Raw genomic sequence first — 12,978 nt, 5'->3', positions numbered from 1 at the left:
ACGGTCCGGAAACCTTGTTATGCATGAGGCCGCACCAAACATGCACTTTTTCGTTGTCTCGCTTTAACTGTACAGTAGCATGTGGAGACTCGAAACCTCATATACGGACATTATGCCTGTTTACCATTCCACTGACATGAAAGGTGGATTCGTCGGTAAAGCATATGCGAATTAAGTAATCGTCAGCGCCATTAATCCTGTTGAGAATCTCAATTGCAAATTCAGCAGGTGTCATCAAATCATTTGGTTGCAAGGTCTGCACGACTGCACGATTTGCACTTTGTAAGCATGCAACCTCAGCCTTTCATGAAGAATCTTCACCACACTTGCTTGCGGTGTTTGAAGTTCACGTGATGCTTGACGAGTTGATTTAGACGGACTCCGTTGAAACGATTGCCGAACACGATCAACAGTTGCATCGCTCACACGAGGCCTGCCACTTCGAGGGCGATTTTCAACGCTGCCTGTTTTGTTAAACTTTGCATACCATTGCTTTATTGATTTAACGTCAGGAGGGCTACGTCAATAAGAAGCCCGAAATTTACGCTGAACACTGATGGGCGATTTCGTTGCGTGAAACCAAAGCACACATTGCACTTTCTCCTGCTTCGACGCCATTTCGCCAGCAATTAACGTCACCTAACAGACCTCGTCGGTGTTGTGGAGTCCTAGCGCCATCTATTGGTCACAACAACTAGTAACACTAACCTATGTAACGGCATCAAATATAACTTATTATGTCAAACGGTATTCTGCTACAAATTTTTATAATCAGGGCAAGACTTTGTGCTCATCCTGTACAATAAAGGATATCAGAGCTCGCACGAGAAGAGGTAAGTGTTCGTTTTTTTCTGCGCGCAGTTAGAGATTGGAATGATAGAGAATCTTCTGCCAGGCACTTAAATGTGATTTGTAGAGTATCCATATAGATGTAGTTATATGTATCACGATACTAGTTGCACGAAACAGGCAATCATCGTAGGCCGCACCACCCCCTACTTTCACCTCCTAGATTTCTACGTTACTATCTATGGCCACCCCATCGCCCTCACTCCCACCATGAAGTACCTTGGCATCACCCTCAACCGCCGCCTTTCCTGGACCCCCCCCCCCCCCCCATCTCCTCACAGTCCAAGCCAAGGCACGTAACCGTCTCCATCTCCTCAAACTCCTCTCTGGACGAACATGGGGATTAGACCCCTCCACTATCCTACATACCTGTAAGTCCCTCATCCGCCTCATCCTATGTTATGTCCACCCCGCTTGGATCTCTGCCCCCCCCCCCACCACCTACTTCAAATCCCTCTGAATCCTGAGTACCATGCACTCCACCTTGCTTATCGCATCCGTCTCCCATCCCCCATGCGGATCCTTCATGATCTGATTCCCTTCCCCCATCTCCTCCTGTTCCTAAAATGAATGCAGATCATATATGTCTCCCGAAAACTGGATTCCCCCCATCCTTCGGTTTCCCCCATCCTCTCCCACCCTAGCCCGCTGCCACGCCTGTACCACAGTGTCCCACCTGATCTCCATCTCCACATCCTCATCCAAGTTGGTTTCCGCCAACTCCTCCTCCCGGATGATGTCGTCTTGCCTTTCATCTACCCCTCCTACCAGATCTAATCCCTCCTTCTTCTCCCCCTCCTCTGGGTTCCATCTCTCCCTCCCTCTCCCCTTCGCTTCTTCCTCCTTTTCCCCTGCCAAACACCTTAGTTTTCCTTTTCACCCCCCCAGGCTTCCAGCTCCTTTCCTTCTCCCCTCCACTGCCACCCTTCTACCCCCTCCTGGTTTCCTCCTACCGCCTCTCCCCTCTTTTCTTCCCCCCCCCCCCCCACCTAACTTGAGCCGGTGGTAGGTCCCCTTCGGTGCAGTGATTCTTAACGTTTTCATTGTGGTGTCAGTGTTACTCTAGTGCCGTGTGCAGTGTTATGTTCCACCAGCATCAGCAGTGTCGCCAGCGTCATTCATTTGTGTTCCCATGTGGTGTTTCTTTACTTTCGTGTTGACTCACAGTGTTCATTCTCTGCATGTGTGTATGGCTCTCGTCTATGTTGTTTTTAAATCTACCATTTCTACTCATCTATTTTTGTTCTTGTTAATTCATCACTTTATACCATTCTATGTTATGTGTTATTTTCTCATTTGACTATGTTTTCTCTGTAACTCTCTTGGCTGAGAGTGGTGTATTGTGCCACTGCCAGCCTACCCCATTTTGGGGAGTGAAATAACAATAAAGAAAAAAATTGCACGAAATTGTCACTAAGCACCTACTGTTCAAAAAATTGTGCGCCAGGTGGGCGCCGAAGAACCTAACACCCGAGCACAAAACGAAATGCTTTAGCAGCACTACCATTTTTGCAACGGTATCATGACGGCGGGGATGAGTTCCTCGACGGGATAGTCACGGGCGACGAGATGTGGATTTCTCACTCGACCCCGGAAACCGAGCAGCAGTCAATGCATTGGTGTCGCAGTGGATCTCCCGCCGAGATGAAATTCAAAGAGACTGTGTCAGAGCAGAAAGTGAAGCTACGGTGTTCTGGGACAGGAGCAGCATTCTGCTCATTGACTTCCTGCCCAGAGGTGAAACAATGAACGCACACCAACACTGTGAAACAATACGGTAACCGTGACGTGCCATGTGGAACGAAAGGCGTGGAATGCTTACAGCAGGTGTTGCCATGCTCCATGGCAATGCTCGCCCCCATACAGCTGGACGCACAGCAACTGTTTTGCACAGGTTCGACTGGGAGCTGTTTGCTCACGCGGCAGACAGGCCTGATCTTGCTCCCAGAGATTTCCATCTCATCTTGCACCTCAAGAAATTCCTGCCCTCCGGCCAACGTTTTGACAACTAAATATGACTATCACACGCTGGTTCCGTTCACATGTGCCAGAATTCTACGACACAGGAATTCAAAATTTGATCCCAAATATGACAAGTGTGTCAGTTTTTTTTGTGACTATGTCGAAAAACAGCTCAAACATTGCTGTACCTGTTGCCAATATAGTTTCTCATGTAACTATGCTGTCTTTGTTTTAAAAAAGGTAGGAAAACTTGCCTTCTGGGTGCGCTATGTAATTACGTCACACACTGCTATGTTACAACAATTCAGTGTCTTCTAGCGACAGAGGGTTCTAACGAGTGTAATAGGTTTTTACGTTTCTGCATCTGCATACATATTCCACAAACCAAGGTACGGTGATCATTCTGTGTCGGTACATTGTCTCGGCGTTCATTTTGATATGGAAAGTGGAAAAACAACCTCTCTTATAAAGAAACAAAGTTCTTGCAAAATTTAATAATGGAAGATCTTCGGTGACGATGAAAAAATTGCGCATGTATACGGAGCTGAACAGCTGCGAAATTTTTCTTGTAAACAAGAATAGCAAATCTGAATCAACATTAATAGTAAACTAAAAAAACATAAGGTTTGTTGAAAATTATATTTTAACAAAAATAAACCAATTATGCGACAGCAGTTGGCAACGATAGATCTTCGCTGATTATGCACGACGGCAGAACTAATGATAGGGTTGATTTCAACTGCCATCATCGTAACGTTACCTGTAGGAAGATACACAGTGGCAAAACGGAATATAAATATTAAGAACGCACGACATGATACAGGGTGAAGTGTGAAAACAAATTTAAGCTCTGCCATTAGGGTCTCACCCCAACCACCATCTCGTAAATCGTGGTATATTACGGAAAAAACCGCCAAACGTGTGGAACAGTGTTTAATTCATGACCCATTCATCATTTCACAACGTTCCCTGGAACTTAAGTGTGTATAAAAACTTTAAACCAACTATTGTTTGGTCCATACTGAGAGAAATGACAAAACAAGACAGATGGTCACTCTCAAAGAACAAACAACACACTGAAATCCTTAAAAAATATCATCAGTCAACATGTCACCGCATTGTCTCTTTGTAAAGGGGGAAAGCATTTATTGTAATTGCATAAAACCTGCCACAGTTTTCAGAAAAGAGCAAAAAAAAAAGTAACATTGAATCAGACTTGTAGTCAGTATAAGCCCAAAACGGAAAACAATTCTAACCAAAAGAAACATAATTAGTTTTATGTTCCATCACTGTTCGTGTTTCCATACCAGCTTGTAGCGAGACAAAAGTTCAAAAAATGGTTCAAATGGCTCTGAGCACTATGGGACTTAACTGCTGCGGTCATCAGTCCCCTAGAACTTGGAACTACTTAAACCTAACTAACCTAAGGACATCACACACATCCATGCCCGAGGCAGCATTCGAACCTGCGACCGTAGCGGTCGCGCGGTTCCAGACGGTAGCGCCTAGAATCGCTCGGTCACACCGGCCAGCGAGACAAAAGTAACAGACCTTTCGCGGCTAAGCAGTTATTTATAATGAACTACTGTGTGAAAGAGCTGCACAAATATTCAGCCAGTCTGCTATAAGATTTCGAAGTGGTGTAAAGATCTGCAACTCACCTTAAACTTTCAGAAAACTGCGCACTTCACAAAACGAAAAAGCGTAGTATCCTATGACTACAAATTGAATAAGTCACAATTGGATCAGTCAATTCAAACAAATACCTGAGATTAATGAGGATTAATGCTTTATTAGGGGGTGAAATGGAACCATCACACAGGGCCGCACGGGATAGCAGTGTGGTCTTAGGCGTCTTGTCATGGTTTGCGTGGCTGCCCCGTCGGAGGTTCGAGTCCTCCCTCAGGCATGGGTGTACGTGTTGTCCTTAGCATAAGAGTTTAAGTAGTGCGTAAGCCTAGGGACCGATGACCTCAGCAGTTTGGTCCCATAGTCCTTACCGCAAATTTCCAATTTCCATCACACAGGCTCAGTCATGGGTAAGGCTGCTGGCAGACTTCGGTTTATTGGCAGAATACTGCCGAGATGCAATCACTCTATACAGGAGATTGCTTACAATACACTGCGATACTGCTAAGTGTGTGGAACTGATACCGCACAGGTCTAACAAGGGATATTAAACGTATACATGGCAGCACGAATGGTTACAGGTTTGTTTGACCCGTGGAAGAATGTCAAGAAGATTCTGAATGAACTGAATTGTGACAGTTACTTGAAGATAGACACAAACTATCCCGTGAAAGTGTACTTTACAAGTATTTAGGACCAACTTTAAATGATGACTCTAGGAATTACTACAGCCCTCTAAATATCACTCCAACAGGGATCGTGAGAACAAGATCAATTATAGCGTGAGAAGAGACATTTAAAAAATCATTTTTCCTCCGCTCCAATATCGTCAGGAGTGCCCCTGGGGGAGCATGAGAGGACTGCTCTTATTCTCTACATACGAAAATTATCTGATGGACAGGATGAGCAGTAATTTTCTGTTTTCCGATGACGCTGTAGTGCATGGGAAGCAGTCATCGTTGAGTGATGTTGGGAGATACAAGATGACTAAAACAGAACTTCTACACTACTGGCCATTAAAATTGCTACACCACGAAGATGACGCGCTACAGAAGCGAAATTTAACCGACAGGAAGATGCTGTGATATGCAAATGATTAGCTTTTCAGAGCATTCACACAAGGTTGGCGCCGGTGGCGACACCTACAACGTGCTGACATGAGCAAAGTTTCCAACCGATTTCTCATACACAAACAGCAGTTGACCGGCGTTGCCTGGTGAAACGTTGTTGTGATGCCTCGTGTAAGGAGGAGAAATGCGTACCATCACGTTTCCGACTTTGATAAAGGTTGGATTGTAGCCTATCGCGATTGCGGTTTATCGTATCGCGACATTGCTGCTCGCGTTGGTCGAGATCCAATGACTGTTAGCAGAATATGGAATCGGTGGGTTCAGGAGGGTAAGACGGAACGCCGTTCTAGGCGCTACAGTGTGGAACCGCGCGACCGCTACGGTCGCAGGTTCGAATCCTGCCTCGGGCATGGATGTGTGTGATGTCCTTAGGTTAGTTAGGTTTAAGTAGTTCTAAGTTCTAGGGGACTGATGACCTTAGAAGTTAAGTCCCATAGTGCTCAGAGCCATTTTTTTTTACAGTGCTGTGGTGTCATTTTTTACAGACAATGCTCGCCGACACGTGGCACATGTCTCTATGAACTGAACTGTCTGCATAATGTTGAGGTTCTGTGCTGACATAAGCTGTCGCCAGCACACTGGTCTGCAAAGATGTAGCAAGAAGATCGATAGCAGGCGTTGGGCAAGTGCGCCTATCAAGGGAGAGGCCAAAGACAGACTCGCAAGCAACACAACACCAACGTGCCCTCGACCATAGTATTTAGATCGCCGCCACTGACCGGAGGGCTCAGTCTCAATTCTCAATCTCTGTCACTAGCGCAGTTGCTCTGTCACTAGCTCAGCCACTGGCGCACAAACTTGCATCCTACACTCCTGGAAATGGAAAAAAGAACACATTGACACCGGTGTGTCAGACCCACCATACTTGCTCCGGACACTGCGAGAGGGCTGTACAAGCAATGATCACACGCACGGCACAGCGGACACACCAGGAACTGCGGTGTTGGCCGTCGAATGGCGCTAGCTGCGCAGCATTTGTGCACCGCCGCCGTCAGTGTCAGCCAGTTTGCCGTGGCATACGGAGCTCCATCGCAGTCTTTAACACTGGTAGCATGCCGCGACGGCGTGGACGTGAACCGTATGTGCAGTTGACGGACTTTGAGCGAGGGCGTATAGTGGGCATGCGGGAGGCCGGGTGGACGTACCGCCGAATTGCTCAACACGTGAGGCGTGAGGTCTCCACAGTACATCGATGTTGTCGCCAGTGGTCGGCGGAAGGTGCACGTGCCCGTCGACCTGGGACCGGACCGCAGCGACGCACGGATGCACGCCAAGACCGTAGGATCCTACGCAGTGCCGTAGGGGACCGCACCGCCACTTCCCAGCAAATTAGGGACACTGTTGCTCCTGGGGTATCGGCGAGGACCATTCGCAACCGTCTCCATGAAGCTGGGCTACGGTCCCGCACACCGTTAGGCCGTCTTCCGCTCACGCCCCAACATCGTGCAGCCCGCCTCCAGTGGTGTCGCGACAGGCGTGAATCGAGGGACGAATGGAGACGGGACGAATGGAGACGTGTCGTCTTCAGTGATGAGAGTCGCTTCTGCCTTGGTGCCAATGATGGTCGTATGCGTGTTTGGCGCCGTGCAGGTGAGCGCCACAATCAGGACTGCATACGACCGAGGCACACAGGGCCAACACCCGGCATCATGGTGTGGGGAGCGATCTCCTACACTGGCCGTACACCACTGGTGATCGTCGAGGGGACACTGAATAGTGCACGGTACATCCAAACCGTCATCGAACCCATCGTTCTACCATTCCTAGACCGGCAAGGGAACTTGCTGTTCCAACAGGACAATGCACGTCCGCATGTATCCCGTGCCACCCAACGTGCTCTAGAAGGTGTAAGTCAACTACCCTGGCCAGCAAGATCTCCGGATCTGTCCCCCATTGAGCATGTTTGGGACTGGATGAAGCGTCGTCTCACGCGGTCTGCACGTCCAGCACGAACGCTGGTCCAACTGAGGCGCCAGGTGGAAATGGCATGGCAAGCCGTTCCACAGGACTACATCCAGCATCTGTACGATCGTCTCCATGGGAGAATAGCAGCCTGCATTGCTGCGAAAGGTGGATATACACTGTACTAGTGCCGACATTGTGCATGCTCTGTTGCCTGTGTCTATGTGCCTGTGGTTCTGTCAGTGTGATCATGTAATGTATCTGACCCCAGGAATGTGTCAATAAAGTTTCCCCTTCCTGGGACAATGAATTCACGGTGTTCTTATTTCAATTTCCAGGAGTGTATTTTGGCGTCAGTCATTCATCCCATAGTGGGACTTGTACTTCAGCAGCAGTGAGGCTAACATGGACTACTAGTGAAGAGATTGCATCACAACACATGGACTCTTTAAAGTTAAGTAGCTTCCTGTTTATGTAAATAAAGAACCCTATTAATATATGTGTGCAGTTTCGTTGTAGATAGAGGATAAAAGCCACCAAACAACATCCTCTCCCTTGATTCCTATGGTACAAGACTCAACAGGTAATCCTGTGGCCAGCAAGATACTCTCCATTCCAGCGCCAGTATATAGGATATCAAGGACCAGTTGCAACAGTTTTGACCTAGCTTGCTTCATGAGACGATAAAATTGCTTTATAACACCTTCCCAACGGAACCTGTGCGTGCATCCAGGCCAGAGAGTGTGCAGTGTCACAGTAACAAGTGAGCTTGTACTGGTAAGTTCTTGTGGTAAATTTGTCTCCATATTGTAACCACAGAAATAACATAACATGGTCTCTCAAGCCATAAAGTTTTATTTCATTTCCTCCTCGTCTTCTGGGAGCTTCATATTGTTTGTTAGGCAGCGTTTATTACTTTTAAACATCTGAACACATTACAGTTTAAATACTACGTTTGCAACCAGTGTAACTTTTCTATGCGAACCATACACATGGTCTGACATGTCGTGAAATGGCAACCTATGAAGCTGTGCACAGATGTGTTGGACAGTGTCTCTATCATGCCTGTCGATCACGTCAGGCTGATCTTTTCATTTCTGAGCACACAGAGAGCCTAGAACAGTAGTGTCTCCTGCCAAGTATAGGTGCCCGCTGTGAGTTTTCGCCTGATTTCATGCAACACCACGTAACATATCTGTCGCGCATTTCCTTCTTCATAACAATTCTCAGATGCACACTGCAGGGGCAATGAGCAGCGTTTTTTATGGGAAGTGTTTGGTCGCCCACCATACAGCCTAGATTTGGCTCCCTCTGATGTTCATCTCTGCTCACATGAACTGTTGGCTACAAAGACAACATTTTGTCACATAGGACCAAATGCATCCCAGAGTAGACGACAAGTGATGGAAAGCACAGGCGGTTGCCTTCTATGATGAGGGTATGGTGACTATATAGAGAAGTGGTTAAAAGATGTAGCAAACTGTTACAAATCAAACATTCTTTATTCTCACTGTGGTTTTCACTTTGTGACCGATCTCACCTTAATTTCCAAACAGCACACGCACGCACGCACACGCACACACACACACACACACGCACACACACACACGCACACACACACACACACACACACACACACACACACACACACAACGTTGTGTGTGTGTGTGTGTGTGTGTGTGTGTGTGTGTGTGTGTGTGTGTGTGTGTGTGTGTGTGTTTTACGGCAGTTGTGAGGCCAGGCATTACCGTTCCATGGAGTCGTCTCCCTAGACTTTTACTAGTACTGTGCTCACTGCCCAGAGCCTACGTACCTGGAACCGGAAGTCTGGATTCCACGAACTTCCTGCAGTGTGCCTCGCGCCGGCGTCACCTCCGTTTGTAGTTCTGACATCCTCAGCACCTGGAACAACGAAACGCACTTCATTCATTTCTGGATTTAGCTGCAAAAGGAAAGATCTGTAGACTGGTACGCCTCTTTTCTCTGCTCTAAGAATCTTCAAAGTACTCTTACTGTTTCTTGAATTGTCTGTTCAAGATAAGATGTTAGAGAGATTTTTGAAATGACGTCACTTCTGTCTTTGGAGGAGAGTTGTGACCTTGACATCTAACTAAATCTCAGAATTAACGTTTTTTATATCACATTTTAATAAAATTGAATAGATATCTGGTTTCAGCTTTACAGGCGTCATCGTACCTACAAGAACAAAAGTAAAGATATAGATTTTCAGAATTTATAAAATGTGGAGATGGGAAGTGTTTCTACATCACTAAATGGCTAAAATGGTCATCCAGTTTTGATTGCAGATATCCTATATCATGTTTCCCAGGAGCAGTGAAATTTTTATTTATGTATTTAATATAATTATTGACAAAATTTAAAATGTTGTACTATCTACTAAACTTTTTCGCTGCTAAATATGTGTTATTTGCATTCCATGCTGAGGTGGCTTTTGTTATGGCTGCACAGCTCTCCAAATGCTATGTATCTTCTGTAGTTTCCATGAATAAAAATAAGAGATTACTTTCGGAACGACGCTCGCAGATAAGATATAGAAATTGTTTTTAAAACTGAAAGCATAACGATATCTCATTTCGTTTTCGTGTTATTGGGTTTTATTTCCGAAGGACGATCGTGCACAAGGCGCTCAGTGACGTCCTCAAGCATCCCGAAACATGTTGTCAACAATCGTCTTGCTCATAAGAGATTCAAGATATCGAAACGAGATTTTTTCCAAATGATAGCACGGAATGACGCACATATGCCGTGTGATAAATATTAGAATTTTTTTATTCATCGAGATATGGAAGTAACTCGCCCGCAGAAGCGAGAGGTCAAGAGCTCAGAACACACACAGAGGACGAAAAGCCCATCGGCACGCGTACACACATCCTCGCACTTGGGCGATGGTGTAGCGGCAGACCTGGATCTATGGGAAGGGGAGGGAGCGAGGGCAAACCAAGGTATCTGCCCCGAGATGAAATTTCAGAGGGTGCCAAAGTCATATTCTTGAAGAAGAAAAAGATCTTGCTTCATAAAGCTCCTAGCATCCTGTACACTTTGGTCTGAAGAGGCACAAACTGGTACATCAGCCTAACATCGTGTAGGACCCACGCGACCACGCGTAAGTGCCACAACACGACGTGGCATGGACTCAACTAACGTCTGAAGTAGTGCTGGAGGGAATTGACACCATGAATCCCGCAGAGCTGTCCATAATTCCGCAAGAGTACGAGCAAGCCCCCCTTCTAACAGCCGTGTACCGCAAGTCTCTAGAGGAACAGAAGGTTCCAAATGATTGGAAAAGAGCACAGGTAGTCCCAGTCTTCAAGAAGGGTCGTCGAGCAGACGCGCAAAACTATAGACCTATATCTCTGACGTCGATCTGTTGTAGAATTTTAGAACATGTGTTTTGCTCGAGTATCATGTCGTTTCTGGAAACCCAGAATCTACTATGTAGGAATCAACATGGATTCCGAAAACAGCGATCGTGTGAAACCCAACTCGCTTTATTTGTTCATGAGACCCAGAAAATATTAGATACAGGCTCCCAGGTAGATGCTATTTTTCTTGACTTCCGGAAGGCGTTCGATACAGTTCCGCACTGTCGCCTGATGAAGTAAGAGCCTACGGAATATCAAACCAGCTGTGTGGCTGGATTGAAGAGTTTTTAGCAAACAGAACACAGCATGTTGTTATCAACGGAGAGACGCCTACAGACAAAGTAACCTCTGGCGTGCCACAGGGGAGTATTATGGGACCATAGCGTTTCACAATATATATAAATGACCTAGTAGATAGTGTCGGAAGTTCCATGCGGCTTTTCGCGGATGATGCTGTAGTATACAGAGAAGTTGCAGCATTAGAAAATTGTAGCGAAATGCAGGAAGATCTGCAGCGGATAGGCACTTGGTGCAGGGAGTGGCAACTGACCCTTAACATAGACAAATGTAATGTATTGCGAATACATAGAAAGAAGGATCCTTTATTGTATGATTATATGATAGCGGAACAAACACTGGTAGCAGTTACTTCTGTAAAATATCTGGGAGTATGCGTGCGGAACGATTTGAAGTGGAATGATCATATAAAATTAATTGTTGGTAAGGCGGGTACCAGGTTGAGATTCATTGGGAGAGTCCTTAGAAAATGTAGTCCATCAACAAAGGAGGTGGCTTACAAAACACTCGTTCGACCCATACTTGAGTATTGCTCATCAGTGTGGGATCCGCACCAGATCGGGTTGACGGAGGAGATAGAGAAGATCCAAAGAAGAGCGGCGCGTTTCGTCACAGGGTTATTTGGTAACCGTGATAGCGTTACGGAGATGTTTAACAAACTCAAGTGGCAGACTCTGCAAGAGAGGCGCTCTGCATCGCGGTGTAGCTTGCTCGCCAGGTTTCGAGAGGGTGCGTTTCTGGATGAGGTATCGAATATATTGCTTCCCCCTACTTATACCTCCCGAGGAGATCACGAATGTAAAATTAGAGAGATTAGAGCGCGCACAGAGGCTTTCAGACAGTCGTTCTTCCCGCGAACCATACGCGACTGGAACAGGAAAGGGAGGTAATGACAGTGGCACGTAAAGTGCCCTCCGCCACACACCCTTGGGTGGCTTGTGGAGTATAAATGTAGATGTAGATGTAGATCTCTTCTGAACAGCACATTGCAAGGCATCCCAGACATGCTCAATAGTGTTCATATCTGGAGAGCTTGGTGGCCAGCGGAACTGTTTAAACTCAGAAGAATGTTTCTGAACCTACTCTATAGCAATTCTGGACGTGTGGGGTGTCTCATTGTTCTGCTTGAATTTCCCAATGCACAATGGACACGAATGCATGCAGGTGATCAGACAGGTTGCTTACGTACGTGTCACCTGTCAGAGTCGTATGTAGACGTATCAGGGGTCCCATATCACGCCAACTGCATGCTCCCCACACGATTACAGAGCCTCCACCAGCTTCAACAGTCCCCTGCAAACATGCAGGGTCCATCGGTTCATGACATTGTCTCCATACCCGTACACGTCCATCCATTCGAAAAAATTTGAAACGAGACTCGTCCGACCGTGTTTCCAGCCATCAACAGTCCAATGTCTGTGCTGATGGGCCCAGGGGAAGCGTAAATCTCTGTGATGTGCTGTCATCGAGTGTACACGAGTGGGCCTTTGGCTCCGAAAGCCCATTCAATGGTGTTTCGTTGAATGGTTCGCACGCTGGCACTTGTCGATGGCCCAGCATTGAAATCTGCAGCAATTTCTGGAAGGGTTGCACTTCTGTGACGTTCAACGTCTCTCTTCAGTCGTCGTTGGTCCCATTTCTTGCAGCATCTTTTTACGGCCACAGCGATGTCGGAGATTTGATATTTTACTGGATTCCTGATATTCACAGCACACTCGCGAAATGGTCGTACAGGAAAATCCCCACTTCATCGCTACCTCTGAGATGCTGAGTCCCATAGCTCGTGCGCCGATTATTACACCACGTTCAAACTCATTTAAATCTTG

At 46.5% G+C, this 12,978-nt stretch overlaps 1 protein-coding gene across 1 annotated transcript in view; it reads right to left on the bottom strand.

The window, feature by feature from the left end:
- The window catches only part of LOC126109744 (chymotrypsin-1-like), a 95,995-nt gene that overhangs the window by 35,910 nt on the left and 47,107 nt on the right, over nucleotides 1–12,978 (bottom strand). Inside the window, exon 2 of the mRNA XM_049914799.1 lies at nucleotides 9,286–9,374. Coding sequence (XP_049770756.1) covers nucleotides 9,286–9,374 — 89 coding nt within the window. The remainder of the gene's footprint in view (nucleotides 1–9,285; nucleotides 9,375–12,978) is intronic.

The sequence above is a fragment of the Schistocerca cancellata genome, chromosome 12 (assembly GCF_023864275.1).
Source record: "Schistocerca cancellata isolate TAMUIC-IGC-003103 chromosome 12, iqSchCanc2.1, whole genome shotgun sequence".
Classification (NCBI taxonomy): Eukaryota; Metazoa; Arthropoda; class Insecta; order Orthoptera; family Acrididae; genus Schistocerca; species Schistocerca cancellata.
Note: the sequence above shows the minus strand (reverse complement) of the source record. Positions and strands in the feature narration are given on the sequence as shown.